This window comes from Eucalyptus grandis, chromosome 3 (assembly GCF_016545825.1).
Source record: "Eucalyptus grandis isolate ANBG69807.140 chromosome 3, ASM1654582v1, whole genome shotgun sequence".
Lineage (NCBI taxonomy): Eukaryota > Viridiplantae > Streptophyta > Magnoliopsida > Myrtales > Myrtaceae > Eucalyptus > Eucalyptus grandis.
Window position 1 is genome coordinate 28007971 of NC_052614.1, and position 22926 is coordinate 28030896.

A 22926-nucleotide genomic window follows, 5' to 3' on the forward strand; every position below is an offset into this window, starting at 1 on the left:
GTCAATTGTGGTTTAGTTTTAATGGGCAATAATGCGGTTTGCAAAATTGTGCATATCAGTACGGTGCGAATAAAATCTCATAATATTGTAGTAAGAACTTTGATAAACGTTAAGAACATCCTAGATTTGAAGAAAAATATTATTTCATTGAGTAATTTAGATTCTATTGAGTGCATATACACAGGTGGAGGTGGAGTTTTGAAAATTTCAAAAGGCTCCTCGATTGTGATGAGAGGTAACCAGCATAACAACCTTTATGTTCTACATGGAAGTACTATTGTGGGTCCTTTAAATATATCATCATCTTCAGATTTTGAAAAATCAATGTTGTGGTATATGCGTTTAGATCAAAAGAGAAATGACTATCTTGAGTAAACGTGGTTTACTTTGTGGGGTGCATACGATCTCACTTGACTTTTGTGAATAGTTTGTTTCCAAGAAGCAGTGCAAGTTGGTTTTAGTCTTGGGGTGTACTCAACGAATGGCACAATTGACTATATTTACTCCCATTTGTGGAGACCGACACAAGTAACATCTAAAGGTGATATGGTTTATCTTTTGATATTTATTGATGATTTTTTTAGGAAAGTCTAGGTTTATTTCTTAAAACGCAAAAGTGATGTTTTTTATACGTTCACGAAGTAGAAGATGTTGATAGAAAATCAAATTGGGAGGAAGATAAAGCGTCTCACATTGGACAATGATCTTGAGTTTTGCAGATGTGATTTCAATAAGTATTGTGAAGATTCGAAGATTGTTCGAAATCGAATAGTTAGGTATACAACTCAACAGAATGGGTGGCAAAGCGCATGAACTTTGGAAACTTTGGAGAGAGCTAGGTGTATACACTCTAATGCTAGAATTGGGAAAATTTTCTAGGCTGAAACCGTGAATACGACATGTTATTTGGTGAATCGTTTTCCTTCAATTACAATTGAATATAAGACTCCTAATGAGATATGGTCAAGTAAACCTTCTAATTATTATGGTTTAAAAACATTTAGATGCCTTGCTTATTATCATGTAAAAGAGGGTAACCTTGAACCTGGTGCTAAGAAGTGTATTTTCATTGGTTATGTAGACAAGGTTAAAAAAATAGGTTATGGTTTTCTGACCCTCGGTTATCAAAGTTTATAATTAGTAGAGATGTTACTTTTGATAAAAATAATTCATACTTGAAAAGAGAAAAGTTGTTATTGGATCTACACGTATCTAGGAGAAGAATGTTCAAAAAGAGGTGGAGCTTCATGTAGAACATTCACGAAAAATATTTGAAGATGTTCCTATTCAACCACAAAGTGACAACGAGCAACAAGACTCATATTTATCAAAGATTGTTGACACCTAAATTTTAATATTTTATTTATGACTCAATTGCATACAAAATTAGGAATTAGTCACTAAAAAAAAAAACAACAAACAACAAAACAACAACAAAAAAGAGAAAAAAAAAAAGAAAAAGAAAAAAACTCCTAGAGGTTGGGTCAGGCTGGATCTGGCATTGGCCCGGCCCACCGCTCGCCTCTCTCTCGCGTGCGCCCGCCCGTTTCCCCTTTGGTCGAGCCCACGCCAACCTGCCTTCTCCATCCTCCATCTTCTCGCAAGAAACCCTGGAGAAAAAAATGGAGAGAGGCAGAAAAGACGAAGAACAGATAGAGAGAGAAACACATAGAGGGAGATCGAAGAGGAGAGAAGGAGCGACGCTTTTCTAGGGCGGCCATTCCCGCTCGCCAAAACCTCCATTGTCGTTGGATTTGAGCTCGAAGAAGGAAGGAGAGGAGAGAGCACCGTGAGAAAGAAAAAAAACAGCAAGAAGAGGAAAGGGAGGAGGGGAAAGCCGAAGGAGGAAGGTCATCTACATTGCTCGATGTCGTCCAAGCTGCCACCGCCCTCCAACCCCGATGTGTTCGAGCCATCGTAGACCGAGCCCCCTTGCAATCTGCCCGACGCCGTTCGAGCCGTCGTCGTCCGACCCTGACGCCGTCCAAGCCTTTGCCCTCCGACCTTGATGCCATTGCCATTGCAACCCTCGCCGTGCCACCACTGCTGCTGCGATGCCAGCAATCCGAGCCCCCTCGCCACGCCACCGCTACCCTCCGAAAGCCGATGCTTGCGACCCATGACGCTGCACCTCTACTCGTCGATGTTGCTTGACGCCGTCTTTGCCGCCACCGCCGCCGCCGCCACCCAACGTTGTCGCTGCTATATCAGGTGAGCCTCTCCATCACCGCCTCTTTTTTCGAGAAGCCGGTAGTTGCTAGATGAGTCGTCGCCACCGTCGACATTCTAGCCACCCCCTCGGCGCCACAGATTGCTGGATTTGAGGGCTACAGAATCCGGGTCCACGAAGAAGAAGCCAGGTCGAGCCCGGATCGTGAGCCGTAGGGCTTTGAATAATTTTGATCGGGTCATGGCTGTTTTGGGCTATCGATCTGTGGTGGGCCCGCGGTGGGCCCATTTTTGCAAAAGAGGGGTTAGGCCCACAAGCCAGGCCCAACCCCATTTTAAGTGATGGCCCAACCGGAGGTGGTTGGGCCCAACCCCTTGTCTTTCGAGCGGGCCAATCGACTCGGCCCCCCCAATCGAACCGAAATCGGGTAGGATCTCCAACCGGACCCAATCCTAGCCGATCGGAAAAACCCAGGTCCGGGTCAAATCGACCCGACCCGGCTCGGTAGAGTTATTTTTTAATATTATTTTTTAAAAATAAAAATATTATTTTTCAAAAAATTTCAAAAAATTTCAAAAATCCAAAAAGTGTAGGATTTGGTTAGGAATTGCTATGTCTTGCACTCTTAGTGTATATAGGCCTTTATTTGCTCGTATATTGATTATATCGTGTGTTTAATTTGCATATTTAATTATGTTTAATTGCATGTGTTGAATTTTATTGCAATTAGAATCTTGATAGCTATGATTGTTATTTTAATGATTGCACATCCGCATGATCATCTCACATGTTAGTGGATAGGTATGAAATCAATCCAAATTGCTTGAAAAAAATCTTTTATCTTAAAATGAACAAGATTAGATACCGAAATGGCACTAATTGGTTAATTAGTATAATCAAGTCTCCAACCCTAGATTGTCTAGTTGCGTAGGAAGTGAGGTATACTCTCATACCTCACTTGGTTTCTAGCAGAACCCATAGGCTAATGGCAACTCATTTTTGCGAAATTCTTTAGAATACTCCAATGTCACGTGAGGTATGGGTTTGGGAGAGCCCGCGCCTAATCATGGGCCTTAGGTCCGTCCTTTAGGTAATACCCCTAAACCTATCCCTCCCCCCGAGGGGTAGGTCACAACAAGATGAAGTAGAAAAAATTAAGCAACCTTAGAGTATGGTTGTAAGGAGGGCTAAACAACAAATTAAGCCTCTCTAAAGATATGGTTTTGCTTATTTGGCAACATATGCTCTTACAGTAATTGAAGAGCTTGGTATTGAAGAACCTTCTACATTTCATGAAGCTACTATTTATTCTAAATTTGAGAAGTGGCTTGTTGTGATGAATTAAGAGATATAGTCTCTCCATAAGAACCAAACTTGGGATTTTGTGAAATTGCCTAAACGCAAAAGAGTTTTTGGGTACCAATAGGCCTTCAAAGAAAAGAGCAAATTTTAGAGGTTGAAGATTAAAAATTCAAGGTACATTTTAGTCAAAAGAAGGGGATCGGCTTCAGTAAATTGTTCTCTCCAGTTGTGAAACATAATTCCATTCACGTGTTACTCGTGTTAGTAGCCATTTATGATTTGAAACTTGAGCAACTTGATGTTAAGACCACTTTTTTATATGGCGACCTTAAAGAGACAACATATATGTCTCAATCCAAGGAATTTGTTGTTGAGGGTAAAGAAGATCACATTTGCAGGTTGAAACGTTCTTTATATGGTTTCAAGTAATCTACATGGCAATAGTACAAGAGATGTGATAGATTTATGTTAAGTCATGACTATTCACAAATTACGCATGACAATTGTGTGTACTATAAGAGATTGCATGATGGCTCTTTTATTTATTTGATATTATATGTAGATGACATACTTATTGTATCAAAGAACATATGTGAGATACAAATTTTGAAGAGGCAACTTAGTAGGGAATTTGAGATGAAAGATCTTGCAGCTACCAAGAAAATTCTTGGTATGGAGATTCGTAGAGATAAACAAGTTGGGAAGTTTTACCTTTCACAGAAGTAGTATAATGAAAAAGTGCTCGAACGCTTTGGTATGAAGAATACCCAACCGGTAATACTCCTTTGGCATTCCATTTTAGGCTTTCAACTTCTTTATTGCCTAAAACTAAAGAAGAGAAAGATGAGATGTCCAGAGTTTCGCATTCTAATGCTGTAGATAGTCTCATATATGCTATGGTTTGCCCTCGTCAAGATATTTCACAGTCTGTTAGTGTTGTGAGTAAATATAAGGCACATTCGAGTAAAGCTCATTGGCAAGCCATGATATAGATCTTTCGGTACATCCAAGGTACCTCAAATGTGGGTCTGGTATTTAATAAAGATTGTAATATAGGACATTCGGTTGTTGATTCTTACTACATAAGTGATTTCAGTTAGTTGGAGAGCAATTTTGCAGGATAAAATTGATTTGTCTACCACCGAAATGGAGTACATGGCAATAGCGGAAATGGTAAAAGAAGATCTTTGATTGAAGCATTTGATTACAGAACTTGGAGTGAAGTAGGAGGGAGCTTCCGTTATTTTTGGTAATAACCAAAGTGCGACCTAGTTGATCAAGAGTACGATGTATCATGAGAGCACAAGACATGTCGACATACGGTATTACTTTGTGCATGATGAGGTTACCAAGAGTACAAATATGATGAAGAAATTATTTGCGGCGAATAATCCAACAAATATGGCTGGTGAGTTGTTGGTCTTGACTTAGTCATTTGATGAACCTCAAGCCAGCCCTCATGGGTCCTTATGGCTTGGGTGCATCACCTCGACTTTTTGAACTTTTCTAAACCATTTTTGAGTTAAATAAAAAATTAAGAAAAATAATTAGATGACAATCTTTAATTTACTGTGAGAATAAAAATATATTATAAATTATAAAAACTAATAAATAAATAATTATAAATGGTTGTAGATTCTACTATTTAAAGAATTTATGACTTTCAATAAGCTGTCAAAATTGTGTGCATGCTTAATAGTGGGCATTTGCAAGGCTATTGGTTCATTAACATTATTGTGAAGTGTCTCGGGCCGGTCCTCATCAGCCCAGTGGCACATAGATGCATTGAGGTGTCTTGGCCTTTGCTTGGGGTTGTGTGCCGTGCGAGATGAGGTCCGTAGCCTGCCGTTCAGACCATACTTTTTTGACAAATTTCCCCCGTATTATGACATTCCTCTCTGTCAGATGCAGTTTTTTGGATCCATATGCATGGTCAGACCCCAATAATGTGATACCCTATTAATGTCATAGACCAAGTAAGAACGAGTCTAGTATGCGGTCCATATGGTGGATTGTTTACGCGTGATAGTGTGCAACATCAAACGTGAAATTTCTACGAGAGGTTTTATATTACATTGACCACATTACTGATCTTAGAGTCTAAAATAGATTTACAACACATTGATCTCGAGAATGGGCGAAGCAGGAGATAGATAAAGGGAACCCCAGTAACCTTCCCTTTGCTAACTCAACATCCATCTCCAATGTATGTGTGGCACCAGCATGGGGAAGAGGATCAGCAACAAATTACACAGGAGTCGACGTTGTTTCAGGAGAGCACTGGTGGTCAGTGGCGACAAAATACCGATACCCCACATTGTATTTTGAAACACAGGCTAAATTCTGCAACTGTGGGTACAAGGACAAGGTATTCGACGTTTGTGCTGGAACGTGGAGCAGGGTGTTGTATATGAAACTTTAGAGATTAGCATCATAAAGAGTAGCTAAATGAATGGTGAATTGCCTAGTTTGAGGACAACCGGCCATTTCGAATCAGAAAATGCAAGCGTTCCATGTCTTCTATCAGAGGAGAGGTGAAGGCCCATAATGTATTCTCTTGGCAACATAGTGAATGGCCCCGTTTGGTATCTTGAAGATTCTCGTAGAAGGTTTTATCACAAATTGCCAAATAGGGCTTCGGCCGCATTGCCTGTCGCAAAACTGATCCGACGACTTATCAGCAGTGGCTTGATTTGGAGAGCCACTACCTTACTGGGCGTCTTACCACTGAAGAGAGAGTACAGCATAAGGAAAGCGATGTTTGGACAAGAAAAGGATTGTCCGACATTGGTGCTCATAAAATCCTTGTTAGCGACGTCGTATTCGGTATTCGATGCCTTGTATTATGACACTTGTATTGTACACTAAGCGCTTTAATCCTACTTGTCTAAACCCTAAGGTGAATCTCCATATCATGAGATCTGTGGACTCCTCATGAATTGCCCGATCTGCCTTGTTTTAAGGCCGTCATCATTTATTTTTATTTTTTTTTTGTTGGAAAAGCCGTCATTATTTTATTCAATTAGCATTAGCCAAATATGGAAAAATTTATCAGCGGAAATGAATGTAGCACGATGTTGACAAACTTAATCGGGATGTAACTTAACATAGTATTTTTTGCAACTTAATCTTTGCAGGGACATGTTGAGAGGGGATGGCAAAATTATCATTTTAAGCCAATAGCAGAGAGCCTGCCAAATTTGACCAAGACCCAACAAATTCATGCCAATTACTAAATCAAGTTGCCTGGACCCTAGGCGCAACCTTGCTTGGACGTAGTAGACTAGGACCACCATTTTTGTGATATTTTGACATTTTATTTATTTAATTTTTAATTTTCCTGAGACTTCTTCACTAGTTTGATGAATGGCGTCAGTGATGACGATGATAGGGATAAGACTTGTTTGTCTGAAGTGTAGCGATTAGTCCTATCACATGAGAAATTGAGTTAAGAAATCATCAGATGGAGAGAGTGATTCGAAGCATGGTTTGACGATGCCGTTGCACATACTTCTATATATAAGCCAAAATATCCGACATTTATTTCTTTTTCTTTTTTCTTATCGATATGAATATGAGTTTGCTTTCAAAAATTAGGACTTTTGCTCGAACACAAGTTGAGACTGTTGAACCTGAGAGGTTATAGAAATTCCAAAGACGTTGAAAAATAGAAATTTAAGTAGTTTGGACTTCCATAATGGCCAAGAACGTGGCTATTCTACATAGGATGCAATGTTTTGGGATTTGCATTGCGTGGTCAAAACCCAATAATATCATAGGCCCAAAAAGTTCCAACAAAGTTCTAAGAGGCCTAACAGGGTATGTATCCTTTGTTCATCGAAGTAGAGGCCTCGGGCACATGAAATACCCCACGACCAAAAAAAAAAAGGACCCTACTAGTATCACGGATCAAATAAAACACAAGCCAACATAATAAGGGTTTGCCAATCCTACAAGTTTTTTCAAGTGCTAGAGTGGGAGATCATCACTTCGAGCTACTTGTTTTCCTCTTGCCAAATTTGTCACAAGAGCATCAACATCCCACTCCGTTAGCTCCTTCCAGGTGGATAGATCAGGTAAGCGTAGTAAGGGACCACAGCATTCGATGTAAAGACTTTTCAATGATTCAAGTCTTTCAAGACCTCGAATTTCAACCAGTCTCGAACAGTCCCATACTTTGAGGTCCTTGAGATTCTTGAAGTTAGATAAGTTGGAAAAGTCCACAACTTCAAGAAATCTGCAATTGGTAACTGTAAATATCCTCAAATCAGAGGGCAGCTGTCCAACACAACGCAGGTTGTCACAATTCTCAAGTTCAAGTTCTTTTAGACAAAGGAAAGCAACCTAAATATGAGCTTCATGGTGATAATTGAAAGTTCTAACTTACAATATGGGCTGGACATGTAACTTTTTGGAGACCCGGGACAGACAAGGTATGTAAGGGGAAAACATAATTCCAGATTTCTTAAATTCACTAAGTTGGAGATCTCTGGATCTTTTTCCGAGACTATTGAGGACAGACATAGACTTACCAAACTCTCTGGAAGCTTGGGTACATTCTCCACACGAGTTTCTGTTAATTTCAAAATCCGCAAGGATGGTAGTCCCACAATATCACTAGGAATCACTTCTAGCTGTCAGCAACCCTCTCCATAAATTTCCTCAAGTTTCTCCATCATTCCAATGGCATCAGGTAGCTTTTGCATGTCACTGTCGTTAATCTTCAACACTTTCAAGCTCTTTAGATTGACAATACTATTTGGCAACTCTACAATGCTTGTGCATGAGACATCCAACTCAACTAAATATTTTAGCATTCCAATCGAGTCGGAAAGTTTCGTAAGCATTTCACACCCCTTTAAAATTAATTTTTCTAGGGATAAAAATGTAGAGAGCTCAGGAGTTTCTTTTAACATTATGTGGTACGACAAATTAAGGATCTTCAATCTTGTAGCCACCTGCCAAATGATTATGTATATCCAACGAGTTTAGTTTATATTAGTTTTACAAAACATAACCAAATATATCGACTAAGCAAGTACTCCATAAAAGTAACTTTATAAATACTCTGTATATGCATTCCTAACTTAAGCCAAAACCACTCTTCGTCACACTTCTTTCAAAGTTGTCCCCAACAACAAATAAAAGAAAATGGATCTATTCTTAAATTACCCCCACATCAAATAATTAAAAGACAAAATATAACTAACATGACTATTATAAATGGTAACATCTAAAATGTTATAGGAAAACATAATTTCAGATTTTTTAGACTCGCTAAATTGGAGATCTCTGAATCTTTTTTTGAAACATGTGAGGATAGACATAGACTTACCAAACTCTCTGGAATCTTAGGTACATTCTCCACACGAGTTTCTGTTAATTTCAAAATCCGCAAGGATGGTAGTCCCACAATATCACTAAGAATCACTTCCAGCTGCCAGCAACCCTCTCCATAAATTTCCTCAAGTTTCTCCATCATCCCAATGGTATCAGGTAACTTCTGAATGCAACTGTAGTCAATCTTCAACACTTTCAAACTCTGTAGATTGACGACGCTATTTGGTAACTCCACAATGCTTGTGAGTGAGACATCCAACTCAACTCAATATTTTAGCATTCCGATCGAGTCAGAAAGTTTCGTAAGCATTTCACACCCCTCTAAAATTAATTTTTCTAGGGATAAAAATGCAGAGAGCTCAGTAGTTTCTTTCAACATTATGCAGTGCGATAGATTAAGGACCTTCAATCTTGTAGCCACCTGTCAAATAATTATGTATATCCAACAAGTTTAATTTATGTTAGTCTTGCAAGAGATAAGCAAATACATCGACTAAGTAAGCATTCCACCAAAATAACCTTATAAATACTCTATATATGCATTCCTAACTTAAGCCGAAACCACTCTTCGTTGGGGGTGTGCAAGAGAACCGAGATCTGCCCGGATCGCCCGGAAAAATAGAATACGTTATAAAGAATTAATTAGTCATCTGGATATCCGGGAGTCAAAAACTCGTTAAGTGAAAAAGGAATTACCGAACCGCCCGGAACCGGTGGTTCTTGAGGGAACCGGTCTGGTTCTCAATTCCAATATATGGGAACCGGTGAGTACCAGTTTGGTTCCCGGTTCTATGGGCGGATCTGTCCACCCGTCCACCCAGAGCGGACCAATTAATTTTAATATTAAAAAAATTACTAAAACAAACCCTAATTAGGCTATTGATTTGTCTATTTCGATGATCTTTGAATGTGGTATTTAGCTAGGTTTTTTGCCAAATTTTTCGTTTGAGTTCGGGATGTTGTGTAATTGTAAGTTTGTGAGTTAAGAAGATATCTTTGTACCATGTGAGATATGATTAGGGATTTTTTATGCAACTAACATGTTTGATGGATAGAAGTTAGCTGGGTGTAATTTTATGAGTCAGTGTATGTGCCCGCAACGTCGACTTTATGTTTCCGATTTGTGGGTGCGGATGCATTTTCTTTCCCTGCTAAATTCACGGGGTTCGTTGCTTCTTAATGCTGAATTTGTTTCGCAAAGCAAGTGAAAGCGGTTTGTCGATACGAAGATGAACTGGTTCCATGGATCCACCTGGGAACCGGATCGGACTGGTGGTCCGATTCCGGGTGGATCCATCCAACAAACAGGTGGATCCTGGTTCCAATTTTTCGGAACCGGTCATTAGCGGGCGGTTCCCAGTTCTAGGTTGAGAACCGCCCACTCGAACCATGCACACCTCTACTCTTCGTCACACTTCTCTCAAAGTTGTCCCCAACAACAAATAAAAGAAAATGGATCTATTGTTAAATTACCCACGCATCGAATAATAAAAGGACAAAATATAACTAACACTAATCTTATAAATGGTAACACCTAGAATGTTATGGAAAAACATAATTTTAGATTTTTTAGACTCACTAAATTGGAGATCTCCGAATCTTTTTTTGAAACATGTGAGGATAGATATAGACTTACCAAACTTTATGGAAGCTTTGGTGCATTCTCCACATGAGTTATTGTTAATTTCAAAATCTATAAGGATGGTAGTCCCACAATATCATTAGGAGTCACTTTTAGCTACTGGCAACCTACTCCATGAATTTCCTCAAGTTTCTCCATCATCCCAATGGCATCGGGTAACTTTTAACTTTTGCATGCGACTGTGGTTAATCTTCAACAATTTCAAACTCTTTAGATTGACAATGTTATTTGGCAACTCCACAATGCTTGTTTGTGAGACATCCAACTCAGCTAAATATTTCAGCATTCCGATCGAGTCGAAAAGTTTCATAAGCATTTTGCACCACTTTAGAATTAATTTTTCTAAGGATAAAAATGCAGAGAGTTCAGAAGTTTCTTTCAACATTCTGCAGTGCGAAATATTAAGGACTTTCAATCTTGTAGCCACCTATCAAATGATTAAGTATATCCAACAAGTTTAATTTATGTTAGTTTTGCATGAGATAAGCAAATATATCGACTAAGCAAGCATTCCACCAAAATAACCTTATAAATACTCTATATATGCATTCCTAACTTAAGCCAAAACCACTCCTCATTACACTTTTTTCATTTCTTCCAATTGTCCCCAACCACAAATAAAAGAAAATAGATGTATTCTCAAATTATTTCCCCATCGAGCCAACACATCCTATAATTATAACATTCCTTTCCAACTTCATCATCAAATTAGCAATTTTGTCCCCACCACTAGTACTTATGGCTGTAAACTCTACGGTTGTTCCTATGTGAATATATGTTCTAAATTTCAATATAGAAAATAATCTTACATGTTTTCTGACTATAAACTAATTTATATTTGCACTTTACTTTTTCTTTTTGTGTATTTCATTTATTAAAATAAGGCCCGTATTAGCTTTCACATAAGCTGAGAAGAGTATATTGTTCATTTAACAGTATTGATGTTCAAAATAAATCAGTTTGCATATTCAAATTTATTTGCCAATTTTTATTGATTTGCTAATTTCTCCCCGTGGTTTGCTTTTGTTTTGCATCGCATCCTTGTATATTATAGATGGTCATTACTTATATTTCACTTAACTTTAAACATTTATTATTCGTGACAACTGGTTGGGGGGATTAGGGAACTCGAAAAAACGTGAATGTTTATAAATTGTTCTTTAAATAGTAATGTTAGTCAATGACGTTAAGCGATCACATTTATTCCATTAGACAATCTAACAACCCTACAAATTATAGAAACCACGACATATGTATGAATATCTAATCAAATCATTACATTTATTTATTGTGCAACCCAAAATGTAGTTACTAGTAACATAGAATGTACAAATTACAATACCCTTTAATCATACATCTACAATCAATTTGAATTGAAGAAAGCCATTGGAGAAGAAGCGGCATAAATGGTAAAACAGTAATAACATAATATCAATGTAAAACTATAAAATGCAATGTAGATTGATGACCATCAACCAAATCATAACATATTTTTTCTTTTTTCAGTAAGTTAATTGTTTGATTGGGTAAAAATGACAAATGCAACTTGAAAAATTTGCACAAGTTAAATTCTTTCCATTAAAACAAAATATCTATGAACACAATATTGAATCAACGAATAAAAGTGGTCAAGGGTACGGGTCTTTCCGTTGACCAAAGTGTGTCTTCACCAAGGATATACAAGTGGCATTATCTCTTGAATGACATCTACGACACAAATGTAAATTGATTGTTTGATTTGATGTTTTTCTAGTGAAAACACAACGGTTAAGTTTCAAACCTACGGAATGAGGGATTGGTGTCATAAGCCTTCTTCAAGACCAAGAGTTGTTTCATGAATTAAACCAATAGACTTCAATAAAATAATAATAAAAAAGAGATCAAGGATGACGATTGACAACCACGTGCGACACAAGAGCTGGTGTGACTAGGAGAAAATATAACATGTTATCCCAAATTATTTGCACACGCATACATACCTTGAGTTGAGTCCAACCAGCCCAATGTTCATCTATTGAGCTACTCCACGATAGGTCAAGGATGACTAGATTTTTTGGGCAAAAGTTGGTTGCCTGCATTTCTTTTGGACAACCACACCAAGTAAGCCATCTCAATTCTGAAAAGAGATCCCCAAAGTCTCCAGAGAGGGCCCAATCAGATAATTCAAGAAATCTAATATTTGGCGCTTCAATAAAGTCTTTTGATGTCAAAACAAAGTCTTGGAGAGGCACCTCAGATTGATCATAGTACGCTGCAGCAGTTCCGGTTCCCTAAATTGAGAAAGAGTTGGTTCAAATTGAGGAGTTCCAAATAGAGCCCAAAATAAAGGCAAAACAGACCAAGTTTTCTGCAATGAAAAAAGAATACGAGGGTGCACTTAGACTAATACCTTCTTTTGTTGGACAATATCCGGACCACCTTGCCAATCCCACCACACTCGAGAACCCTTTGTGGGGTCTTTGCAATTTTCTTCATACACAATGCTCTTGCCTAAGTCCTTAAGCTGATCATGCATCCATAGTTTATTCTTTTCTCTAATCTTCACTAAGGACATTAAAAGCAAAATATCAATCCCCTCACTTGGAAAAAATCCACAGCCGTCCCACATGTAATATGGATAGCTCTTATCTCGTCCAGCTAGAAAGCAAGCGATATCAAGAAATATTTGCTGTTGCAGATGATCTAATGCCTGATAACTCAACATTAACTTTTTCTTCACGTCCTTCTGCTGACAATATTCCATCTTTTTCAATGTATCTTGCCACACTCTTTCCTCTTTTTTTCCACATAACAATGAGCCAATAACTTCGATAGCCAGAGGAAGCCCTCCGGTTTTTGCAATAACTTTCTCAGACAAACTCAAGAATGCATTTGGAGGAGAGTTGCATCTAAAGGCATGCTTGCTAAATAGTCGAAGAGCTGTGAGATTGTTGAGTTCCTTAACTTCATAAATCAAGCAATGTTCAAATTGATCTTGGAGTTTACAGAAAACACTTATGTCTCTTGTTGTAACAATTATTCTACTTCCCGAACCAAACCATTCTTCCTTTGCTACCAATGCCATAAGTTGGTTCTCATGATCTACATCATCAAGAAAAATAAGAACTTTCTTTTTGCAAAATCGATTTTTGATCATATTCTTCCCATGATCAATGCTAGAAAGTTCAACCCCTACATTACCAACGATGTCAGAGAGTAACCGCCTCTGCACATTTAACAGACTAGAACCTTGCGATGCTTCTCGAATATCTGAAATGAAGCTACAACTATCAAAATTAGTAGATAGTTTGTTGTAGACAACCTTGCCAAGAGTTGTCTTGCCTATTCCACCCATTCCCCACATACCAATGAGCCTTACGTCCTTATATTCAACATTCAGCAAATCTACTACTTCATTTGCTGACTCATCCATTCCAACTAAATGATCGGATATATGCACAGAGGACACCTTAAGCTTAACCGACACTTTCCGAGCAATCAAATGGGCAAGTTCTCCGTGGCTGTGTTAGGACACAAAACATTATCAAGTGAATTACAAGATTGGTGGCAAACTTTTTCACTTGCAAAATCAAAGAATAACATGAACTTAAGAAATTGATGTTGGACCCAGCAAACAAAAGAATAAATACATGATTCTCTGGTTATGTTCAATCTAGGACAATAGGTTATCATGCTTATGTCGAGCAATGAATATCAAGTGAATTTTCAAATTGGGGGCAAACTTTTTCACTTGCAAGATCAAACAAGAACATGAAGTTACAAAATTGACGCTGGACCCAGCAAACAATGGAATAAATACATGATTCAATATGACTCTATTCAATCTAGGACGATAGGTAATCCTTTAGTTGATACAATGAAGTGTAGAATTCGGGAAAAGTACCAAAAAAGTCCTAAACCTATTGCATTTGTACCAATTTAGTCCTAAACTTTTCAATTGAATCAATTCAATCATAAACATTTTACTATTGGTATCAATTCAGTCCATCCGGCCAATTTTGGCCGGCCAACGCTGACATGGATGTCGGCTGGTGGCCGACTTACGTGGAAATTTTTATGATTTTTTAATTATTTTTTCTATTTTTAATTATTTTTTATTAATTTTTTTTTGTCTTCTTCCTAGCGGTGGTCGGCGGGCCTCTGGTGAGGCTCGCTGGCCACTGGGTGAGGACCACGAAGCCCTTGCCTACCGCCAGCAAAGGTCACAGCCCTCGCTCGGCCTCTCCAAGGGCCGCCGATAAGGAGGCTTCGCCCAGATCTAGGTGAGGCCAGCCTCGGCCGCATCTAAGCGAGGTCGAGCCGCTCGCCGCCACCGCCGCCGAGGGTCGTGGCCCTTGCTCAACCTCCCCTAGGCTGCAAGCGGGCTCGCCCGCCGGCTAAGTCGCCTCGCCCGTGGCCCTAGGTGAGGCCGAGCGAGGGCCGCGACCACCGACACCGATCCGGGTGAGGCTAGCCTCGCCACGGCCTGCGGGAGAGGCCGGGGTCGCGACCCTCGCCCGGCTTGCCAGCCTCACCGAGGCTTGCCAAAGGAAGAAGACAGAAAAAAATTAATAAATAATTCAAAAAAATAATTAAAAATCATAAAAATTGCCACGTCAACATTTGGTCACCGGCCAATGTCCATGTCAGCGTCGGCCGGCGAAAATTGGCTGGATGGACTGAATTGGTATCGATAGTAAAAGTTTTAGGACTAAATTGGTTCAATTGAAAAGTTTAGGACTGAATTGGTACCAATGCAATAAGTTTAAGACTTTTTTGGTACTTTTCCCGTAGAATTCACAGCGACATCCATCATAATTTTTGGTCCAGAACTAAGAAAAAATTGTGCTTTTTAAATCATAATTCACCTTCAAGCAAAAGAAACATGGAGAAAAGGGAAGATGGAGTTGAGTGAGTTAACATACCCTGTGTTCTTGGTGTCCCATCCCTTGATTCCGGTAACTTCCCTGAGTGCCTCCATCCAGCGCTGCACAATCTCGGCCCCACGTTTTTCTTTATGCAGAGTTAGTGCATCCGCATACACTCTGGTTTCAAGCTTCACGTCACAGGGTTCCACGTCATAGAAAATGGGCATCACCTCCAGTTCGTTGGTTTTCCAACGCTGCATCATGTGTTCTAGCTCATGCAGGCACCAGCTACTAGAGGCGTAATCTTTGGAGAAGATGGGAATGCAGATCTTTGAGTCATCAATGGCTTGGTAAATCTCGGGACTGATCTCGTCACCAACGTCAATCCCCTGCTTGTCTATGAAAACACTGATACCCTTATCTAGCAGGGTATGATAGAGGGAATCTGTGAAGTTAGCACGAGTATCCGGTCCTCGAAAACTCAAGAACACATGGTACTCAGTTCTAGACAAGCCATGGCTCATGGATCCCATTTCCAGAGAAGAGTTCCTTTTTTCTTCCATCTTAGCTACGTCCGCTAAAATTCTGAAAGCAAATAACAAAAAATATGACATGCTTTAATGGGGGCCAACGAGCAACGGTTAGGTAGTTAATGGCGCACATGATAAAATTTATGTTTCTTGATTTCTCTATTTCTCTGTTCCCCGAAAAGGTTTGAAAGAAATACGTTTGGTAACGCAATTTGATTTTTCTATTTCTGAAATAGATTTCTATTCCAGAAATAGAGAAATCAAAGAAATCAAAAGCTGAAATTTTTAACTTTTCAGTTTCTGAAATAGGAATAGAATTTTTTTTTTTTTTTTTGGCAAGGTAAAAATATAAATTATTTTTTCTTTTCTCCATTTGGGCATCCTTCTTCGTTCACAGGCTTTTCTATTTGGGCGTTGCTTCTCCTTCTCCTGTCAACGCTTCAACCAAACCCTAGCGTCGTCGACTCCGAACAACCCGTCCATCCTCGCCATCAACTCCGAATCCATCCTTCTTGCCACTGTTGACTCCGACGTCATCGCTGTCCTCTTGCCGGTCAGATTATCGCTCATCTCGTCGTTGCCGTCCTCAGACCGTCCAATTTGCTTCGGTTGTCCTGTCGAACTCGCCTCCTCCATCCGTGTCTCCGTTCGGATTTGGGTTGTGCCTTCCTTCCTCTCCGATTCGAGGTCTACCCTCTCTCTCTCTCTCTCTCTCTCTCTCTCTCTCTCTCTCTCTCTCTCGTGCGCGATTTGTTTGTTCCTGTTTTCCTTGGTTGGGGTTTCGCTGTTCTTGGCCGTTCTGCGTCGAACTCGATCGAAATTTTAGTATTTCCTATGTTGTTTTAGTATTATTTGGACTGTTATTTTCTATTTGAGGATTTCCTATGTATTTGGACTAGAAATAGAAATTTTATTTTGTTATCAAACGAATTTCTTCCAGAAATGGAAATTTTGAGTCGTTATCAAACGGATTTCTTTGCTTAGAAACTTGTCCGGGAAATAGAAATTGAGAAATTAATTTTTGGGCAAAAATCAATTTCTGGAATGGAAATTTTGTTATGCGCAAAATGAAGTGAGGCTCAGTTTCATTTCCGTCATGTTGCAAAATTGATCGAGAGAAATTGTAGATATATGATTAAAGGATTAAGAAATGGCCTAAGCACCACAAGTTGGTTGGCGAATGGGAAATTCGGTATCGTGTATTTCAAGCAAGTTTATAATAGTTGAGTCCAGTGAAATTCCAATTTCCAAGGCTGGCCTGGGACCACCATAGTCAAGTCTAAATAAACCTAAAATTAGGAAGGCAAATTGACGTTCGTGTATTGCTCTATAAAAGTTATATTAAATAAAATGTGATGATTAAGTTTTATTTTTTGGATAGCTTATGGTAAAGTAATATGTCTAGTTAATGTTGAGGGAATTATTGATAGGCGTAAGTATACGCATATTCTGGTTTCACAAATGACATATAATAAAATAGAATGTAAGGAGGTAATCCCGATGAACAGAGTAGTTTTCTTAAGACTTATTTGTTTGTGCTCTTTAGAAAGCAAAACTGTTCTGACCCAAAAAAAGAAAGAAAGCAAAACCATTTACTTTATTGTTAAAATTTAAAATGTTTATTCAAGTATAAGAAAATTATATGTAAATTACTTATCAATTTTCATGTGTTCTGAAAATATATATTTCAAGGGAAAAAAATGTATAATTGTGTCAGCAATAAAGAGTTAATTAAACAAACAGTAAAACATAAAATTTACCAATTCAAGCTCCAAACTAGGTTATTTTCTTTTTTTCCCTTATGCTATTGAAAGGGTAAAGCTGGAAATCCACTATCTGTGATGGACTATGGCATTGTCCTGAAATTGGAATGTGTCACCTTTTCGCTTTTACCCTTTTTTTTCCTTCTTTTTTGTTTTTCCAGAAAGATGACCAGAAAAAAAAAAAGGGTAAGATATTGTGTTGGTGAAGCAAAGCCACCAGTTAAATCATTTGGGTTTGCCCGTTCACTCTTCCCCTTTTAAAAGGAACCTTTTGAAGGAGAAAAGTGAGAGTTTCGAATCTCCATATTTATCAAAAGAATTGAGAGAAAAGTGAGGTGAAAACGATTTAATTTAAAATATGAATTTCGATTTTCACATTTTATAAAGAGATAGAAGAAAAGTCTAAGATTTAGAGTTAAAATAATAATAAAGTAAGATCGATATTAAAAAAAAAAAAAAAAAAAAAAACATAAGTTTTCACTTCCGTTGGCTTGGGGCCCATCGGAGTCAAATCAAACATAAAGTGGAAGTTCGAAGTCTAAGTAAAATGTAAATATGAAGCACGTGTATCTAAAAAACCTTGAAAAACTCTAAATTGATATATTTATGACAAATTTACCCAAAACTATTTTTTTTTTACCACCAAAAACCCCAAACTGGTATACTTTTAACAAATTTACCCCAAACTGGTATACTTGTGACAAATTTACCCTATATTAGTTTTCGTTAATTTTTTTATCAAATTATTAAGTTAAATGACACGTAATAGTTAACTGGTATACCAATTTGGGATTTTACACTTCGTTTGTCACAATTTACAATTTTGTGATTTTTTTGTGGTATTAATCCAAATTAGCGAATGGTATATTTATCACAAATTTACCAGCTTTAGGTTTTTTATGCGGTTAAATAAATTAGTTTAGGGGTAAAATTGTCATAAATATATCAAATGAGGTTTTTGTATGGTCAATCGAGGTAAATTTGTCACAGGTGTATCCGTTTGGGGTTTTTCATGGTCAAAAATAGTTTGGAATAAATTTGTCACATATGTACCAGTTTGAGGTTTTTTAGGATATTAACCCAAAAAAAAAAAAAAAAAATTGGCACCTACTTGAGATTAAAATTTCTCATTTATAAAAAAAGGAAAAGAGTTACTTGACAAGATGACAATATAAAAAATAAATTAAAAAGAGAGACAAAAAATTGCACCTCGATTCCAAACCTACTACTATTCAAGGATGCTCTGAGTGGCCTGATCGTTTTGGTCATTGAACAAAATGCTGCTTTTTTGGAGTTACTTTATTGTGCTATTACAAGTCAAAAGCAACAAGAAATCTCAAAACGCTGGTTGTTGACAATTTTTAGGTGCATATTAATTTTAATTATACATGCATTTCTAAAAGAAAATTGGGAAAACAGAATTTTATGAAACCTTGTCAACTTATATTCATTTAGGTTTGATGATTTATTTATTTAATCTTTTATTGAATTAAAATTGACGTATAAGGAAAATTAAAATTATTATTATTATTATTATTATTATTATTATTTTAAATTTTGTTTATGCAATCCATAACCCGGATCAAATTATTGAAATAGAAAATGTCCTAACATGGAGATGCTTAAAAATCTCAAACAAATCAAGATTAGAATCGAATAATATCAAATTAGATAATCAAGAATTGCAAACAATTAAATTGGTTCGAGAAATTACCTAGTTTCATGTATTTGTTTCCGAGAATCGGGGCCGGGGCGGGGAGCTTTACGTCGACCCATGAGGAAGAACGTCGGGACCAGAGCAGCAACGATGGCGATCCAGTAAGGACACGGCATATTGCAGACAGGTTTGCTAGAACAAAAGATGCAACGGTAAAGGTTTGTTGGTGTTGGGCAGTCTAACTGGAAAGCTGGGGTCGCCCGGACTCTGCTTGGCGGCAACGGTGTGTGTTCGATCAAAGCGTAGCAGAGGAAAGAAAACGGCAAGCGGTGGCGTCAAGTGGAGCCGGGATGCCGCCTGGAGTCACCGGAAACCGCCAGGGACTGCTGCTGTCGCGTTAGAATAAGTCGGCAAAGCTGCTGTCGCGACTGCAGCAGGACGTGCTGAGCCAGCAAGCGAGGTAGAGGCGCGACGATGGGCAAGCCGGTAGCTAGCGCGGTGACTGGTGAGGGGCGGCGGCGGTAGCGTTAGTTGGAGTACAGGAGCCAGAGATCAACACCGGCAAACAAGGTCTCGAGAAATTCGACGAGAAAGCAAACCAGACCGCCAGACGAAAGCAGCAACGACTCCGAGAAATTAAACCAAATCGGCTGAACAAGAAACCCTAAGAACGATGAACAGTCGCCTTTCTTTTTCTTCTCGTCTCTCAAATTGTGAGCCGTCCTTTCTAAGTGTTGCGTGTCTGAGGGTTGTGCAGAAGCTGCCGTCCCAGTGCTCCTATCTCTTTCTATAGGGTTTCTCTTTTACTTTTACTTTTTTTTTGAGCTATCAATCTCACGTTTACATATTATATCAATATTCCTTTCCCTCTCAAACCTCACGGAAAGCTCCCAGAATTTGCTTCAGATATTCTGCGTCGTTGACCGAGCGACTAGATTGGGTCTGATCTTTTCCGACTTCTTTCGTTTCAAAAAAAAAAATTAAAACAAATTAAAAAAAATATTCTCTTAAAAAATCACTAAGTTTGCTCAAAATAATTAATTAATAAAAAAATATTTTCATTATTGACATTTATTTATAACTTAACATTATGTGAATGATAAAAAAATTAATTTATTTTTATAAATGATTGAAATTATAAATTTTCAAATGAATATTTTTAAAATTATTCATTTTTTGTTAAACAAATAAAGCCTAATGTACTATTTTCTTTTGTCGTTTCATGTAATGTGCAAGGCCACGATACTTCTTCCTCTTTTCTTCAATCTTGCCGTGATATGGTTGTGAAAGACATTTCCTTGGAAAATATTTTATTAAGATATTGTCTTTATCCCCCTGAATTTACTCTAATAAATTTAATTTTTCCACCTTGGCATTTCTTCCATTTATAAATTTCGGCCACTTACTTTGGGCTTGGCCAAAATCTAAATAATGCATGAAAAAAATGTAATTAATGGTACGTTTGTTTCGTAGAAAACGAATAATTTGAAGCATATTTTCCAAAAAATGATTGTCTAAATCACTTTACAAAAATAAACGAACCAAAATATTTTCATCGCCTGTGAAAATTTATAGACATAAATTGTCATCAGCAACAAAAGTATTTTTACTAACTAATTATTTCAAACGACACAAGCAATCATTTTCCTTTTAAAATATTTTTCAAATTATTCATTTTATGTTAAACAAACGAACCTAATATGCAAAATGCAATAATTGATTTTTTGTTAGGTATCGGGGTTGATTCATAATTTTTTTTATGTGATTAACAACTAATTGGGTTGCCAAAATTTATGAGTCAACAACAAATAAGCTGTTAATAAATATGTATCCAAAGCGAGTTTGCCACCAACTACAGTGGCACCATTCGCTAAAAGTTGTCCTTTTTTTAATGTATTAACCCCATGGAACCTAGGATTTTTTTATGCATGCAAGTATTTTTGTTGGAACATAAGTGTTGGGAAAATAGGAATCTCACAAAAATAAATCACTTGTACAATGGTCCTATAAAGTCCAAGTGTGAGGAAAAAGTATAAACAACTCCTTTTTCCTTTCATCTTCTACTAAAATTCTAAAAGAGAATCACAACACATAAAATTACACCACATTTTAAAGTGACTCTACAGACTTGGATGATGGAAAACGCGGCATGATGCATTTCAAGGAACTTGCAAGAACCCCATGTGGAATAGGGGTCCACGAGCAATGGTAGGAAAGTGAGGGTCGGTTTCCATTTCCATCGTGTTGCGGCATTGATCATGAGAAATGGCAGAGATATGATTAAGAAAAGCCTCGCAAGTTGAGATAATTTAGAAGAAGTGGTCTCAAAATATTGGGGAAAGTGGGAGTGGTTGTTCAATCGCCATCAATTTAAGGTACCATATTAACACCAAATTCCAAAGCAACATGTTTAAGAAATATAACTCTATACATATGGGGTAGCACATGTCACCTAACTCAAAAACAAAAATGAACAGGGTAATACCATTTTGATTGTGTCACTAAATTCATACTTTTTGAATAAATTACCTAATAAGTTAAATTGAGAGCACTCGTTGACCAAATCCTTCTAATTAGAGAATTCTACAGCGGTAACATTGCACCGTCATCTAGACAAACCGCCAAAAATGAGTTAAGCCACCGTCTGTCTCATGCATTCTAAAACATGTTGTGGCGACCGCAAACCTATTGTGAAGGATATTTTCTAAATGCTCAAATTCACATCCACAGTACCCACCCCCTCACCCACATATACTCGAGTGGCAGGTGATCCGAGAGCACATGCATTGGAGTTCGTGACACAAACCTTGTCCTGAGGGAACGCAAAAAATTTATTTCACCCCAACCAACACGGTGAGACCAACAACATTTTCAACTTGAATAAACAAAATCAGCAATAGAACCTTAGAACCTTATAAATGTATAAATTTCCAAAGACAAAGCCCTAGACTCACATAAATGAAGTTGTTCCTTCCACTCTTCAATGAGGGATTCTCAATGTACAAAGTGAAAGATGCAAAATGTGTAATCCCGTTATCTACATAACTAGAACAATAGCACAGGTACCTATTTTGGAATCTACCGTTCTTTATGTAGAAGTAATAAAGCGATAATTTACGCGCAAATCATTATTCTATATTACTTCTTGCATTATTAGCTCAATGAGATGGGCCCCTCACCCTTTAGCGCTAGGTAAACGCTTTTTTTGTGATGATACTTGTGAGAATTAGGGTTAAATGAGAGACTTGAACACTATTTATAGAGTTTCTAATTAGGCTCTCTTATTACGGGTCAGACTCAACTTGACTCACACTAGCCAGCTTTATATTAGATTAATTAAGAAACATCCTATCTCACCTTAGACCAACCCATAATATGGTAAATTATAATATCAATTAATGTAAAAAACTCTTACACAAAGCACAAGATGAAGTTGGTTTTCTTTCCATTCAAAATTACAATCTCTTGTTATTTACAAACTTCTATTTATGCAAAGACTTAAAGTTGCTTACTTTATTTAAAAATAACCAACTTTACTTAGAGTGGCTTATAAACTATTTAATGTTTAAGTTATCAACTAGTATGAGGTTACCAACATTTCTTACCAAGTATTTTTTTAATTATCAACTTTTTTTTTTACTGACTTCCGATTAGCTTCCTTTGTTATGCTTGTTT

The 22926-nt window shown here is 37.7% G+C and overlaps 1 protein-coding gene across 2 annotated transcripts; it reads right to left on the reverse strand.

Moving 5' to 3' along the window:
- Positions 1 to 7841: 7841 nt before the first annotated feature.
- Positions 7842 to 20023, reverse strand: LOC108958171 (disease resistance protein RPV1-like). 2 transcript variants are annotated; one of them, XR_005549064.1, is made up of 6 exons: positions 19309 to 20023; positions 15359 to 15886; positions 12844 to 13954; positions 12434 to 12724; positions 8808 to 9233; positions 7842 to 8430 (listed from the first exon to the last, which is right to left on the reverse strand). XR_005549064.1 is itself a non-coding variant. In XM_039308208.1 (5 exons), the coding sequence occupies exons 1-5, from the start codon at positions 19425 to 19427 to the stop codon at positions 9078 to 9080; spliced, it is 2205 nt and encodes a 734-aa protein (XP_039164142.1). In that variant the 5' UTR covers positions 19428 to 20023; the 3' UTR covers positions 8421 to 9077. The 2 variants fall into 2 exon arrangements, 1 of the variants encoding a protein (XP_039164142.1); XM_039308208.1 differs by having other exon boundaries at positions 8421 to 9233.
- Between the last annotated feature and the right edge of the window lie 2903 nt (positions 20024 to 22926).